We start from the raw sequence: 17,218 nt of genomic DNA, 5'->3' as shown, positions 1-17,218 counted from the left end.
GTTATTTTTGCATTTTAAGTCCAGCTTTCTTGCATAAAACAGTGAAAATGTCTCTCAGATCAGTTTTTAGTTAATAAAAGTTTTGGTATTCCTGGTTTTGTTTACATTAAATTTAGTGATCAAACAGTAATCTCTTATCCTAAGAGGTGGAAAGACCTTGTAACAAACCCTAGAAGATTATTGTAGGGGGAGCCTGATATCTTTTTATTTTTTTTTTAATGCTAATTCTCCTTTTCCAGTGGGAGTGAATGATGTCATACTGTCTCCTCCCACTGTGTAAACTAAGCTTGTGTCAAAGTGTTGCTGCCTCTTGTCACAGGGAGAACAGTTCACTTAAATGCAGCTGCAGTACTTTTGTGTGATACCTGTCAGAATAATTCCCAGTGCGAGGTTGGGTTTGTGACCATGATGTCAAGATTGGTCTTTCTCCTTTTCTGTGGATATATTGCACTAAACCTGGGAAATGCTCAGAAATTGCCAAGAGGCAAGTAGCTATGACAACTTTCTGGGGTTTTGTTTGTTTTTCTGTTGTGGGGCTTTTTGTTTTTTAATGCTTGTGTTTTGCCATGGAAATTCGCTTTCATCATAGGAATGATTAAAGATAATGGAAAAGATGAAAGAAGATCAGTCAACAGGGCAAGGTCCAGGTACAAGAGAGTAACTTTAAAGCTCTTGAATTAAACAAGCTCAAATGTTTTCATGGGATCTTGTGACTCTAGCGAGAAGTACCATGAAACAAAGTAACTGTATTTAATGATTTTATAGTGATATAGACAGCATTGTGCAGGTTCATGGTTTAAGATCTTAAAGAAAATGTGACTTAGAAGCACCTTGTGTTGTTGGTGGAAGATTTCAGTTCTGTCTTGAAAGAACTTTTATGCTTTCCCTTTGTAGCCATCCTTAACAATTGAATAGAAATTGACTTTTGTAGGTCAGGTTGCATGCATTTTGAGGGAGAGAAATATGATTTATTAAAACTTCCACAAGAAGAAAAAAATCCCCCAAACCTGTGTGAATATTTGTTTAACTATTCCTTTCTCCTGGAGTCTGGAAGTACAGTAGATTTGCAAAGCTGGCAGGGATCTCTTCTCTTCCTTGCTAACATGACCCATGTAACATTGGCATTTTACTAGTATTTTATTACTGCAGGAAGAACAGTCATAGCACAAAATGAAAAGAATATTTCTATATGTAGATCGTAAACCACTTTGTAGTACCTTGGCATTAAAACAGCACTTTCACAACTGTTTCTGTACTGCACATACTGCTCTCACTTTGTAGAAGTGCTTGCCTGAGTCCACTGTGCTTTGTAATGCATTTCACATCTGCAGCCTCCTGCAAACAGTAACATTTAGAAAGGAAGCCGTGATTTAGTTCCTTATGAGAACGTTTATTAAGAAATCAGCACTTTTGAGGGCTTCCTAGGAGATTCTGTTTCATAGATGGGGAACCTAAAAGTATTTTGGGGAGAAGAGGTGGTTTTTCACCCCTCACTCCTCCCCAAGAGGCTTTTAAAAAGATTTCTTCCTGTCCCCCCTCCCCCCACCCCAGTGATGTTCTTTTCGAAGTGACTTTCTTTTAAGCTCATCTTCTGGAACCAATGTGGAGTTTTCTGCATACTGCTGATAGTGGGGCAATGTGTAGTCTGTGAGCAACAGATAGATAATGCAGTTGTTGTTCAAGTCAAGCAGACTGTAAGACCTTAGTTTTGTCAAAAAAACAATCTGAAAGTAAACTATTGTAGCAGTTTTCATAGGGGAGGATTATGTTGAACGGAGAGGAACCTTGTATGTACTTTGAGGGAAGGAACTTTTCTGGTGCTTCTCTTTTTAAGTGGTTTCACTGGACTTTCTGCTCACTACCATAGAATAGTGGCTGTAAATTTATGTTAACTGTGAAATTCAGACAAAGCTACTGATCCATTGCAGTCAGTGGGAGATTAACTCTGGATGCATTTTTTCCTGTCCTAAAATAACATTGCAGAAGTGAAGTTCTGTTTGCCAAATGCATAAAGCTTCAGGTGGAAACTTCATTTCTTTTTAGTGAAATAGCTTTTTAAAGATTCTCCCATTGCAGTGTTGAAACATCAGTCTAATTCTTTTGTTTGCAGCTGCCTTTCAGGTTATTATTTACATTGGACTGCATTGAAAAAACAAGTGTATTGGTACCTAGCTGTTACCTGGAAATGTTCAAAGGATTGTCTTTTTTTACAACACTTTTGTTTGATAGGGAGTACAGATTTTTTTCATAAGCAAAGAGTATATTTGTATCTTAAAGTATTTTAAAATGAGGATATGTAAGGGGGCTTACTCTGCCCTGGTAAGCGAACTTAAATTCCAGTGAATTTCTGTACTCTTCAAGTCATGAACTATGTAACTGAGGCTCTAGAGTCACTCCTGCTCTATGAGGAACAGTAGAATCAGTTTCATAACTTGAGGGAGAACAATCTAGCCAAACTCCCTTTCTGGTGGTGCAGGTACTCCTGTGAACAGGTTAGCAGTGTAAATCTTGCCATTCTTACTACCGCTTTGGAGTTCTAGTGCCCAGGTCTTCTCTCCAGGAGGTGAAACACACTGATCCCTGGTCTCGTGGACTGGGATTTCCTTTCAGTGATACAAGGTGGAAAGAACATCTTGACTCCTGCAGCTGCAAAGGAACAGAGCCAGTACACCCTTTGGATGTCAGTGACTTCCAGAGCTATTTGAGAGACAGTGTGCAAATATGCCATTCAGGAGGCTGGAACACACGTGACTCCCTTTTCCCATATATTTTTATACTTTCACCTCCACAAGTGTGTATGTGACTAGAATTACAAAGAAAATGTTATTGCTGTTCTCAAAAGAGTGTACTTTATTAACAAATTCTTTAATTATTTTGACTTCAAAAATTAAGGCACTGTTGGAGGAATAATTTGGAAACACTACCAACATGACTCAAGGAGTCAAAATCGGGGAAATATCAGTTAAAATTTCCAGCGGAAACTTTATGCTGCTTCTGTGTATCCTGCATTATAATAGTTTTGCGTGTACAGAAAACAGGCCTCTACTTATATCTGGTCCTAGTGTAGCGCCCTAAGCACAGGTGAACACCCTTTCTCTTGCAGTTCTTTGCCACATTTACTGTAGGAAATGAAAAGTGATGAGGCAGTTATAAGCTGTGTCATAATTCAGACTCTTTCTACATTAATGTAATTGGAAAGGGAATGTTGGTGGGTATTTTGTTTTACTGTGGAGGCAATGCCTTTTTTACAATTATATTTGTGTTTCATGAGTTTCTGTTTGAGGGATCAGCTGCTAAGAAAATTCTGTAGTCAGTGCCTATGGAGACTATGTGAGGGGTCACAGAACAGCAGGGCAGGAGATGATGGTATGATTAGCGATGGTCTTTTATCAAGTGTTTTTGAGCCACTGTCCCTTCAACTATGTCCAGCTTCTAAAGCTTTCTTTTTCATCAGAAAGAAGAGAGACTTGGACATTTTCCACTTATTTCTGTCTCTTCCCTTATGCCACTATGCCAGTGCCATCCAACATATAATTCTTCAGCTCACTACTGTTGTACTTGAAATATTTTAATGATGGGTGGAAACAGTTGCAATGCATAGGTGTCAGTAATAACTTGTCATGCTTTCTCTAATTTTTATGGTTCTGCGTAACAGAAACGTTCCATCCTTGAAGAACGCAGCATCGTCTCTCTAGACAGGAATTGAGTACTGACAAAAAGTCTTGTCTTTAGAGAAGGAGTTGGTAAGCAGAGCATCCTGAATCAGAGAGGGAGATGAAAAAGCAGAGCCACAGAACCAAGAATAAACAAGTTAGAGGATATAATCCACAAGATTGTACTGCCTTGTAAACCATCTTTCGCTGGCATCCTTCCAGCTGGACCTGATACAAATTTTGTTGAAGGCAACAGTTGTGGAACAAGTTCTTAGTGTTTGGTAAAACAGCGTTTCATGGTTTTGATTTTGCCAGTTGACTTTCCAATTACAACACAGATGTGCGTAGAAATGCACTTTTTCACTATAATCTCTGTTTCTGATAGCTTTTGTGTATCTTTATGTTCTGTTTTTCTTTGTTAGAGCTGAAGAGAATTTGGGGTTGATCCCTTCTTATAAACTTGAAGTTTTATGAAGTTTTTAAAAAGAAGAGTCTGAATGTTCTTCTGGTTTTGTTTTTGTTTTTTTTCCCCATGTTTCTGACCTCTGTGGTTTTCCTATTATTTGAATTAGCCATCAGGTAGATTGGAATTCAAGCCTATCCTTGTTCTGCTTTCCAGGATTCAGGCCTGTCCTGTTCTGCTTTCCAGGAAGGGCTCAGGAAACCTTAATTCACCTTCCTCCTGGTTGCTGCCTTCTTAGGGAAAAAGAGTACAGACTTGACATTCCTTATGGGACCATGTGAAAGAGATTGATTTACAGACTCATGTAGGGAAAACCAGATCCAAAACTTTCTTGTTTCTACAGTTGTCAACTGTGGGGATAAGTGGGAAAAATAATAGTTTTACTCTTAATTTTTTTGTTTGTTTGTTTGGTAAGTATACTGGAATGTTAGAAAATATTGTAGATAACTACTAGCTACAATTTGTATTTATGGTAATTATAACTGACATCCCTTTGAGAGTGAATGCTGTATTTACAGTATACTTCCAAACTTACCATTGACATTTGTGAAAGGAATGGGCTAATTTTATTCATAGCTCAATTTGCTGGCTCTGCTATGTTATGTAATACTTCTTCCTAACCAGAGGTTAAACTCGGCATGTGTTTTCACTTACTTGTGTCAAGCAGTTGTTAAAACAATGTTTAGCTATTTCAATGTATCACAGTCACTATACTGCAACAGCCAAACCTTAATCTTTAAACTTTTGTGCCACCCCCCAGCACCCCTTTGGTAGCTGTAGGATAGCAGGGCAGAAATTGTAAGACAGGGAGAAGTCTCCTGAAAGTTGGGTTTTTTGAACATGCAATGAAGCTGGCATATCAAAATATTACAAAAGAAGTGAAATGACGTGGTTTATATGTTACTTTCTCCATGGTTTACAAAACATCTTTCTGGGAACTGTTTTTCAAAATACACAATGCATTAACCTTTAAAAAACATATTCTAATGAAGGAGTGCCAGTTTGGACTAAACAATTGAACTTCTTTTTTTTTTTAGTGTCTGGAAAGTGCAAAATGAATTTGTGTGAAATATTTATCTTTTGTTTAATGGCACATAAATGACAATAAAGTCCTATGAGAAATTTCAAAGGAATCCTTTATCTGGTATAATTGCATGGCTAGGGTTTTCAGTCAGTAGATAGGTCATGGCAAATTTGGCTCGTTCTTTGCTGAAAATGAAAACAACCCATAAGAATGTTGCCATTATAGCAGTTCATTTAATCAAAGTTATCTTATCATGCAGACAGTTGTGTCCTCGGGTTGCACAAAAATGTATCAAAAGCCGGTATTGAGCGTCAGGCTTCTGAGTTCAAAGATAATCTGTAATACCAGAATTCCATTTTTATATTGGCACAGGCAGTGGTGCAACAGTGTGATGATACATGTGGGTGGATTCTGCCAAGATTAAATTCCATAGCATATGAACGCCTATAATCTGTGTAACCTTCCACCTCTTCATTTTAATTTTAATGTTCCCAAGTATCTTTTTCTGAATATTATTTTTCAGTCCTCTTCCATATAATCTTTTGTATCTAGCCATTCCAGCAGGACAAGCTACATAACTCACTTGAGGGGAGAACTATAGGCTAAATCCCACTGCTGCTCTTTGGCCAGGCCTACTGTATATGGATAGTATAGTCTGTATATCTATTGACTGGTGGTACTGTGAATGGTCAATGGGTCTGAGGCTTCTCTGGAGTGTTTGAACTTACCAGGTGTGTACTACACATTGCATGTGCAAACAGAAAGCTCTATCTGCTCCAGGGGGAAAAAATGACTAGCAGTGACCTGCCGTAGTCAGAACTGTTCATACGGCTCCTAGTGGATTTCTTTTCGTTGGGGAAATTCAAGTGCAGAGTTGAAATTGTGGGTAAGCAGGATAAATCTGTTGCGGTGGAGTGTTCTTGACTACTGCCTTTTGCAGAAGATGGTCGGAGACTTACTCACTGGCATGGATTGTGCAGCAATGTCACATTAGATCTTGGGGTGAAGGGAGGCAGGTATTAGTGCTCTGGAAAGGCAGTGGCCTAAAATAGGTGCCATTAGCAAAACAGCCCAGTCTGTAGTTTGCTCCCAAGTGGAAGAGGGCAGCTGGAAGCAGGCCAGATGCCAGCCAAGCTTGCCTGACAGGCCTTAATTCAAATGCCCTTAGAAACTAGGTTTTCTGCAACACAGGCCAACATGTATGTAATACAAGTTTGCTTTATGAAATATATATTTGTCTTATTTTGCTGTGAGGATAGTGTTTGTGGAAATGACTACTGGCAGCATCATGAATCAAACCTTTGTGTGGGCAAGGCCTGGGCCAACTTTCCCAGCACAGCTGTCCCTCAAAACATACCAATCATATGCCATTATACTCTGGCTAAATCAACCCTAAGCCTCCACACTTGAGCAAACCAGCATGTGTCATGTCAAGGTGAAGAAAAAACAGGTCGAGTTTTGAACTACCAAGTGAATTTCTACTGTTGATGAAGTTGTGATTGCAATTATGGTCACCAGAATTAAATGTTTTTGCAGTCATTGCTTAACCAAAGTGATGTCATCGGCACATGCAGATATCCAGGCACATCCTTATGTATCCATTACATCCTTATGTAAGGATGGTCACATTAAGAATCTCAACCCTTCAGAGTTGCTGAATAAAATGCTGGGAAAGAGCTGAGGCACTAGCTACTGGAGATGCTAGATCTAAAGGCAGTGAATGCTTTTTTATTAGAAGAAAGCTAGCCTTCTCCCAGTCTGGAGGGGAGCATTTGCTACACTTGTTCAGAGGTTGGTAGACAAAATCTAACCTCTGTTTTGTAAAATACTTTAGAGTTGTTGCTGAGATCCATCGCTCTGTAATGATTTAATATTATTTAGAGCGTTTTCTGGAAGAAAAATAAATGAGGCAAGTGAATTCACAGTTTTTTCTTAGGCTAATTGTAGCCATGGTTTTTACGAAAATCCTGTTTACCTTGAACAAATGTGTTAAGGCAGCAGGGCTCCATGTGAATAAATCCACTTCAGTGAAACCCAACATAATGAAGTATTTGAACCTCTGTGTGTGATTTGATTTTTATTTATTTTTGTGTGTGTGTGTGGTGTGCTAACTCTAGAGTGTTAGTGTCCGTACTTAATAAGGGATTGTAATTCAGTGCTGTCATTCAAGCTGGAGAGTCAATGGCAAAATGAATTCTCAAAGTGTGAGGGAATTTCTTTTGTAGGGTTATTTCTGCAATTTTGTATAGTTCCAAGTTTTTGCATTATTCTTGAAATCTGCTCGGGAAAAGCATGATTCATTGAAGCAGTAAGAGATTGTAATATTCTTTCCTATCACCAGCAGTTGTGGCATTAGTTTATGAATCTATAAATGTCCACAGGGTGCTTGATATGAGTTTACATAATTAATACTTTGGGAACCTGGCCAATTTTAGAGGACTGGCAGTGTATGTGGGATAACATTATTTTTGAACTTGCAGAGGGAAAAATCTTTTCTCCTTTTGTCAGCTGCTTGCCTCTGCTTTATATTAATTATTCACTTTAATTTTTCTTTCTATGATGTAAAAGCCTGGAATCATTTTAGAACACATAAAATTGTGGTTGGTTCAAAAATACAAATATGTAAACTTGAAATGTCCCAGAAGGTTGTTTTCTGACTTTGAAATGAAAACATTTTCTGGCAGTTTTGATTCTTTCATTACCACAGTTCAAGCCTATACATGAACAAGGAAAATGAACCACGAGAAAAATGCAAGACTTCAGACCTTATCACTTATCACTTTTCTTTTTTAAATCTCAGTGTGTCTGTACAACATGCACAAGCATATGCTGAAAATAAAGGAATGGACACGACAGTCTGAAAGTTGGTAAGAAATTGAGCTTTGGGATACAAATAATAGGAATAAAACTGTATTGTCTGACCTGGAAATTTTGGCAGAGTTCCGTTATCTCTGGCTCACACAAACACTGAAGTGGTTGGATTAAATGGCAGGGCACAGTTTTTATTTATAGCACAGTGTACGCTGAAGCATAGCTTGTCAAACAGTTAGGGAAATAGTTGCGGTCAAGTTCGACAACTGTGAATTCTCTTTAGTTTAATGAAGAACTGTCTCAGGTAAAAGTGAGGTGGTTGCACGTTCAGCTTGAATCAATAGGTCTCCTTTCTTTGTCATAAAGCTTATTAACAGTTATTTACTGTTGTGAACACTACTATGAAATTGCTCCACTTTGGTAGCCTGTTATTTGCTCCCTTACTGATGAGAACCAGCTTTTAGCTATGCTATGACAAGTATAAATACCGCATCTCTTCAGCATTTCTTCCTGATTTTTGTTTTAATTATGAGGAAGACAAAATCTGGCAATTCTAATAAAAATGTCTCCCTGCTCATGTTGATTATTCAGTGCTCCTTAGTAGGTGATAAATCTGCTGTGACTCAATTGGTGATGGTGCAGTAGTTAATTTATGTTGTCTGTTTATCAAGTCTTTGTATAAGCATCGCAAATGAGATTTTTTTAAAAGGATTGTAACACTAATTATGCAAACTTTTTGAGCTAAAGAACTTGTTTTGAATTTTGGACAGATTCTGTGATTTTTTTGCTCCAATGGAAGATTTATACTTAGACTAAACTTGCACGCAAGTAAGCAAGTCATGGAGGTGATTTCACACAGACTCTCTAGCACACAGAGGCGTGCGCATTCACACACAAACAAAATCTTTGGGGGATCTAGTTCATTTTTGGTAAATGCTTTGCATCAAAAATTATTTGTTTTAATCTTCCAGGCTTTTATCAATCCCCCTGTACTCTCCCAGTTTTAGTAACGTGGTCAAATAGCAGTTGATAAAAGCATTAATATGTTGTTTAATGTGCAGTAATGAATTCTTAGAAAGCAGAGTTTCTCAATGATGTAACAGATGTTTCTGAGTGGAAAGGCGACACAATAAATAGTTACAGAAATTAGCAATGGACATCATATGCTATTAGTATATTTATTTGAAGGGAATGTAAGGTTGTTGATAATATTAAGGCTGAAGAAAAATTACAGATGCTCCACCACACAAAGGAAATGGATACTCCTATTTATGCCCTATTTCAGTGTAGAAATCTCAGGCATTGTGAATATTTTTTTTCCATTACCTGGCTTTTCTAGATTTTTTTTTCCATTAATTTGCTTTTGTATTGTTAAAATATTTTTCAGTTGTCAAACAAAACTGGCACAGGAAAGACCATCTCATTTCAAAACTCTGTGAGTCATGAAGCAATATTTATGTACTTAATATACTCTTAAGTCAGAGAACAGTTCTTGGGAATTAATGTAATCTACTGCACACTGGGTTACAAGATCAGTGATGAGAGAGACATAACTTTTTACATACCATAAATTCTCCATGAACAATTGGATACATGCCTGAGTGAAGTACAAGTAAAAATGCAAAGTCAGTCATACACAGATTGCCTAGCTGATGGGTCTGTGCATGGGTGTACATGTCCCTGTCCTGCCCTCAAATTAGCATATGCCTTCCTTTTGTGTAGCTGATAGGGTTTTCTTTATTGGCATTTTTATTTTAATAAAACAGTGGATGGAGAATTAAGAACAAAAAAGTAAATATGGACTGTCATGCTTTAAGCCCAGTGAGCAGCTAAACACCACCCAGCTGCTCACTTACTCCCCCCTGGTGGAATGAGGGAGACAATCAGAAGAGTAAAAGTGAGAAAACTCGTGGGATGAGATAAAGACAGTTTAATAGGGAAAGCAAAAGCCATGCGTGCGAGCAAAGCAAAGCAAGGAGTTCATTCCCTACTTCCCATGGGCAGGCAGGTGTTCAGCCATCTCCAGGAAAGCAGGGCTCCATCATGTGTAACGGTGACTGGGGAAGACAAACGCCATCACTCCGAACGTCCCCCCCCTTTCTTTGTCTTCCCCAGCTTTGCTGAGCATGATACCATATGGTATGGAATATCCCTTTGGTCATCTGGGGTCAGCTGTCCCAGCTGTGTCCCCTCCCAACTTCTTGTGCACCCCCAGCCCACTCGCTGGTGGGGTGGGGTGAGAAGCAGAGAAGGCCTTGACTCTGTGTAAGCACTGCTCAGCAATAACTAAAACATCCCTGTGTAATCAACACTGTTTTCAGCACAAATCCAAAATGTAGCCCCATACTAGCTACTGTGAAGAAAATTAACTCTACCCCAGATGAAACCAGCACATGGACATAGAAAGATGGGTTAGAAATAGAGATTATTTCCCACTGCTTTCTTTCATCGCTGTAGATAAAAGGCAATGTGGTAAAAATGGAGCAGGTGATGTAATGGATATAGAATTTGGAAATATAGTCAGAGAACATAAACTCTACATTGTCTGCCATATCCTGGGTAGGAAAAGAAATAGGTGGGAGAATAGATGAAACACTTTGTTAGTAGCAAAAATAAGTGTTTGTGACTTATCTTAGTACTCGCTTAATCATACACATAGCTTTTATTTTACATGTCGTATACTTACTATAAATTTGTTTATTTAGAGTGTTAAATACATTTAACACTTACTATACATTTGTTTTCCATTTTTTTCTCTAATCCATTGATTTAGAACAATTTACTTCATATTTCAGTTTTCTTAAGATGAGTTAACAATGCCTCTGCTTCAGAAGGTGTTCATAGTGCTGAAAAAAAGAATTTTGCCAAATTTTTGAATTTGATATTACTTTCTAAAATCATCAAGTATTTCTCTTAGTAGTAGGTTTTATTTTCACACTCTTTAATTAAAGACTGACTGGAAGTCTGTCGCTTCTTTCTTCACACACTTGCTTGAACTGTAGAAGCTTTCCTTTGATCTCTGCAAACTCAGAATATGGAATATAGGACAAGATAAAAAGGGTCACTTGTGACTTTTCTTAATCTGTTACTTTTTTTTTTTTTTTCCTAAGAAGCCAGGTCATCAGTCTTGAGATCCATCTCATCTAATGGTGCAAGATGAGAAAAATTTTCCAGATGGAAAAACTATATGCAGTTGGAATCAACCCTTATAGGACTCAGCTGTATCGAGCTACTGTCATAGACATGTGTGAGAATGTTCAGTTTGGAGACCAAGAACATAAGTGAAACCACTTTATTTTGACTGCTCTGTTGGAAACACTGAGCAATTTTTCTTTTTTTTTTTTGGTTTTTGTCTATAGCTTTCTAAACGGAAAGGGAATAACTGGTTAAAAGCTTTGCTGATACACTTGAATGCATTGACTAGACCAAATCGCAGTTCTCAAAGGATAACAGCATTTCGTATTTGATTAGTGGTTTTGTCAACTGATGAAGTTTGCTTATTCATTCTGAGTTTAGCATGTGATACATAGCAACACCTAGGAATTCTTATGTATGCTTCAGATATTTAATTGCTTTATCAGCTGTCTGCCTCTGAAAAGCGGGGAACTTATTCCAAAGTTAAAACACAGAACATTGCAAGCACCATTGCCAAGTGCACATCCAAAGCTATTAATCCTTGCACTATTTGAAGTCCTGTATGTCTTGGATGTTAGCGGATTTTGAGCAGAGAACTCAGATACTTTGTGTGATCATATGATGGTTGCAATGTTGGAAGTGAAAAGCCATCATGACTTCAGAGAAGGGTGATCCCATTCAATTTTCATCTTTTGATGCATGTTATTTTAAAGAGGCCTCTTTCAACTATACACAGCATAATGGGGGATTTATAAATAGAAATTAAATCCCATTAGACAATAGTAAGGTACTAAGTACATTCTTACAAGCTTGCATACATTTAAGAATTGTTAAATGTCCTGTGCTGTCATGGGCATGGTCCCTACATATGCAATCTCAATGCGATGGGCAGATTGTACTTTTCTGTTTCTAGATGTTTCTGCTAGAAATAGATTATTAAATTACCTTCTGATGCAATACTTGTTTCTGTTCAAGGATATCTAAAATTAGATACCTTTTATTTGATCTTTTGAGAACCTGTAAACTAAACCACAGACTGGACTGTCGTTCTCACGAGATGGGCATGGGTGTGTTTATTAAATCTTGACAGAGGAACAAACCATTCAAACTCACTGATGCATCAGGAGTGCAGCAGTGGCTGTCTCACTAATTGCACTGCCGTTCTGTAAAGATGATTTAGGAAGGTAGCTTGATGGGTACCTATTTCTGAATGAGTGTCTCAATCTAGTTTGTCTCCCATCGATTTGAAAGCAGATCATTATGTACAACTCCTTTTATTTGCCCAGCCCAAGTTCTTTCCCAAGTGTACACAAATCACAAAACATTATCCCTTACTGAAATGAGTTTAGGAATTACTGTGGATATTGCTTGAGAATCAGAAAGACTATCAAGATTGTTGCATTCTCTATTGTAAATCTGAAGAGTTGGGGACTTTGGACTTTTAACCACTGACTGGTATTCTTTAAGCCCAGTTTTCCATCTACCTTGTAATCTACCCATCCAGTCTGCATTTCTCCAGTTTAGCTGGAAGGATACCTGTGGAGATTGTGTCAAAGTTGAAGTAAATGACATTCCCCACTTTCCCCTTGTACGCAAAGCCAGTAATAACATTACAGATGCGTCTGTTGGTCAGACACAGTCTGGCCTTGGTAAATTTGTGCTGGCTGTTCTGAATCACCTTCTTGTTCATCATGTACATAGGTGTAACCAGCTGTTCCTGGTGACCGAGGTTAGGCTGAACAGCTTGCAGTTTCCTGGATACTCTTTCGTGCCCTTACTCAAGCAATTGCACTGAGATATTTTTCTGTTCTCACATGACAAATTAATCTTGCCTCTCCCTCGCAGTTCTCTTCAGCTTATCTATATACTGAAGAGATCATGATTTATTGAATTTTCAATATCTACATGTTAGAGATAGGAAGTAGGATATTGGAATTCATGCATAGCATTGAGGAGGGCAGCCCTTCTCGAGGCTTTATGGTGCATACTTAGAGGTGCAGGAGAAAAACCGGTAGCCTTCAAGTGGAAAAATATTCATTTCTACAAAGAAACACAGGGCTGAAATGGACTTCCTGAAATAATTTTGACCCCCTTGTGCTTATTCCTGAGGCAGTTTGTGCCAGAGCTTCACTGCCTTTATCAAGTTTCCGGCTATCTTCCTTGCTACAGTTTATGTCACTTCTGCTCTTCACAGATATGGAGCAGAACTTGTTCATATTGCTTTCCCTCAGGGATTTGTTTGTTTGTTTGTTTTATATATTTGTATACTGTCTTCATATCTGTCTGTGTTCTTTTCCTCTAAGCTGGATGATGCCTATTTATTCAGGCTTTTTTCCTGGGTAACATACTCTGTACCTCTAGTCATTGTCTTTGCTGTTTTTCCTGGATTTTATCAAGTTGGTCTACTTTATAGTGCTCTATGCACTGGCTTATTAGTGATAAGAGGTCTTTTTAGAAGTGAGGACTAGTGCTTAAAAGGACTGGGTGCCAACTCTTCAGATTTACAATAGAGAATGCAACAATCTTGAAACATATCCAGATATGTTGGTGATTCTGAGACTCATAGATTAGTTTACAACTTAAGAGTTAGAAGTACATGCTGGTTTCAAATTTACTCTGTTAGTGTATCTTGCAAACCCTGCTAGCTGTCTAAATACTACTATCTTTAAGCAGTTTTTCTTAAAAAATAACCGTGTGCTGAATCAGAGAAGGAGGTAAAACAAAAGTGGCTATGCAAACATCTAAGCCAATGTTACAGAATACTGAGCTAAAGACTTGCTGTTTCAACTGCTTGGAGTATGGCAAGTAAGATAATACTTATCACAGAAGGAAGATTTTAGTATATGACTACCTATTTTGTTCTACCAATATAGAAAAACATGCAAATATCAATTTAATACTGCTTGGTGTTTTTTTAACATTAATTCAAAGCTGCCTTATTCTAACACAGTAGAAATGATACTTTCTTACCATCACTTATTTCATATTTTTCTTTCAAATCTGATTCCTATTCTCCGAAAGTATTTCAAAAGGTCCCCAGATGAATAGTCACACAGCAAATCAATCCAAAAGGTATGTACTGAAAAAAATGATATTACATATTCTGATGTAATACATAGTGATCACATGTAAGGAACAGACTTCAAAATGACTGCTGCAATGTGAGAATCTCACTGCAATCTGGGTACACATCAATCCATGTAGCAGATTGTCTGTGCATTCAGTAATGAATGATAACATCATGGATTGTAAAGTATAGTATCTTCACTCTTCTTTCAGAAGCAGATGCAATTTCAGTTCCAGATACTGTTTTTCATTATGCCTTTGATTTTTGATTCTTCAAAAATGCATTGATATTTGTAGATGAGAATTGGATTAAGGGAGTGGTGATGCCAAATACTGACTGCTTTTGAATAGGTAATGGCAGTGGTAATGCTAAGCATTGCATGCCAATGAACATGTTCTTAAAAAACTTGTTGCATTAAGGTCTTTAATACTGATCACTTCAATCAATTTATAATTTGCGGGCAGAGCCAGACCAACAGCGTCTGAATTCCTCACCTGCTTAAGTTCCTAGTATCGTTTTGAGCTTTCCTTATTGAGGAGCTGTTGTTAAAGAACATTGTCGTGGTTTAGCCCCAGCCGGGAACTAAGCACCACGCAGCCGCTCGCTCACTCCCCCCCGTTGGGATGGGGGAGAGAATCGGAAGAGCAAAAGTAAGAAAACTCGAGGGTTGAGATAAAGACAGTTTAATAGGGAAAGCAAAAGCTGCGCACGCAAGCAAAGCAAAGCAAGGAATTCATTCACTCCTTCCCATGGGCAGGCAGGTGTTCAGCCATCTCCAGGAAAGCAGGGCTCCATCACGCGTAATGGTTACTTGGGAAGACAAACGCCATCACTCCAAATGTCCCCCCTTCCTTCTTCTTCCCCAGCTTTACATACTGAGCATGACCCCATATGGTATGGAATAGCCCTTTGGTCAGTTTGGATCAACTATCCTGGCTGTGTCCCCTCCCAGCTTCTTCTGCACCTGTCAGAGCACGGGAAGCTGAAAAGTCCTTGAGTAGTGTAGTAACAACTAACACATCTCTGTATTATCAACACTGTTTTCAGCACAAATCCAAAACATAGCCCCACACCAGCCACTATAAAGAAAATTAACTCTATCTCAGATGAAACCAGGAAAAACATCCATGTTTTTATTCAGCTGATCAGCTCTAAAATATGACTACCTTATATGCGGCCATGTCCAAAGACCACATTTCTCTTTTGGTGTTTGCATTAGCTGATGCTCTTTGAAGACTTAAAAGGGAGTTAGACCTAGAACACTTGGGAGACTTTTCTTGCTCCTCACAGTCTTCTACGTGCCTTTATGAATATCTTTATGCAGAATCTGTCAGGTTCTTTGGACAAGATACAGTTTTCTTCGTAGCCCAGCCTGGGTGGAGTTGCCTTGGACCTGTTTCCTTGGACAGAAGAAGAAGCCAGGACTGGAAAGACCAGCTCTTCTGGGCAAGATGCAGTCGCTGTCTCATCAGCTCTGTCCAGGTGGAGTTGCATCAGCCCAGAAAAAGACATGCCAGGCCAGTCTGGAAAAAACAACAACAAACAACTAGCTCTGAGAGTAAAGCCAGGGGAACAATGCCCTGGAGATTGTAATTACATCAGATAAGGGTTTGAGGCTGTTTTATTAACAAGGAGTTTTTTCATGGACAAATAATGTCCTTTTAAGTTTTGTGGTTTGTGTACTGTTTATTTGAAAAGTAATAGCTATCAAAAATGTTTCAACTTGAAGGAGTTTCAGGGGGCATTATGCATTGAAAATATCAGATAGGCTTTGTTCTGTCCCTATCCTTCAAAAATGTTGAATTGTTCAATGTTGAATTTTATTTAAATTAAATTTTTGGCACATGTATTTGACCTATAAACACAACTAAGTTTACTGGCTGGGCAAAAAAAGGAGTGGAATATTCTAAGATATAAAAAAAGAATTAAACAATGTCTTATGACAGGAGCCAGGGACAGGTTGTTCAAACTCTGTCCAAAGAAGTTTTCAGAAGTTTAACTCCTGTTCCCTCTTACATCAGAACTGCAGACTTGTTTATTCTCAAAGAACAGTTTTCTTGCTTGTTTTCAATTTTGTTTGCCATTTTAACAAATAGTGGGAAATGAGCTGCAGAATGAAAGCTGGAAATGGGGGTTGGACCACTGAAATCGGATCCTGAGTTTAAATCCAGGCTCTTTTCAGCTTTGTACTCTAAAAATAAGGAGAGTTACTGTACTTAGTCCAATAAAAAATAATTTTAAACCAACATGTTTAAGGTGCCTTGTGAGGGAGATAGTGAAAAGGATGGTAGTGGAACTACAAAGAAGTGCTTGAATGACCTGAAAACAGGTAAGAGAAATGGCAGCATACAAGTAATAAATTTCTTTTTGTACATTGCTTTATGCTGGAATTGCTGATAACTACATCTTTACCTCTGCATTGTCCTTACTAGTCCTAAAGAAATAGTGAGCTGCAGCTTAACAACTCAGTTCTGAACTGTAGTGATCAGTAGAGAGGAATTGGCAAAGGAAGTTTTAAAAACTGTATAGTTTTATAATATAAATGCTCTAACAAGTTTATCTGAGAAGTATCTATTTAGTTTATATCCATTAAAAAAAAGAGAGCATATTTCAGATTAGCATTAGTAAAACTAAATATGCATTGCAACTGAAGGAAGAGGTCACATTAATCCTGAAACACTGCTGTGAGAAAAGGTACTGGAAGGGATGGGGCTGACCCTGGGCCCTCACAGTACATCTCTTCCTACGGAGGTCTTAGTGAGTTACTGCCTTCAGCTGAACATCAGGATCAAGGGGGTTTCCTACTGGATATTTTGGATATTTGTACTCCTTTTGTGGTGAATTTCTATTATAAATGAAATTTTCAAGATTGCCCCATGATATGAAAGAAGTACAGAGGGGAATTATAATTTATGCTATTTTATTTGCTGTGTGCAGTCTGTTAAGAATGTTATGCCTAAAAAAAGTTGCCGTCTTTCAAATAGAAGTATTTTAAAGGCATAGACAAGAAGGAATTTATTGAAAACTCTCTTGAGAGCATCTTTATTCTGAGTTGGGCAAGTAGT

At 38.1% G+C, this 17,218-nt stretch overlaps 1 protein-coding gene across 1 annotated transcript in view; it reads left to right on the top strand.

Annotated features, from left to right (window-relative positions):
- The first annotated feature begins 405 nt into the window (after positions 1-405).
- Positions 406-17,218, top strand: part of ABI3BP (ABI family member 3 binding protein) — a 166,151-nt gene continuing 149,338 nt past the window's right edge. Inside the window, 1 exon segment of the mRNA XM_072851395.1 lies at positions 406-484. Within this exon segment, the coding sequence (XP_072707496.1) occupies positions 406-484 (79 nt within the window).

The sequence above is a fragment of the Ciconia boyciana genome, chromosome 1 (assembly GCF_034638445.1).
Source record: "Ciconia boyciana chromosome 1, ASM3463844v1, whole genome shotgun sequence".
Classification (NCBI taxonomy): Eukaryota; Metazoa; Chordata; class Aves; order Ciconiiformes; family Ciconiidae; genus Ciconia; species Ciconia boyciana.
The sequence above is the reverse complement of the archived record's forward strand: the minus strand, read 5'-3'. Positions and strand labels throughout refer to the sequence as shown.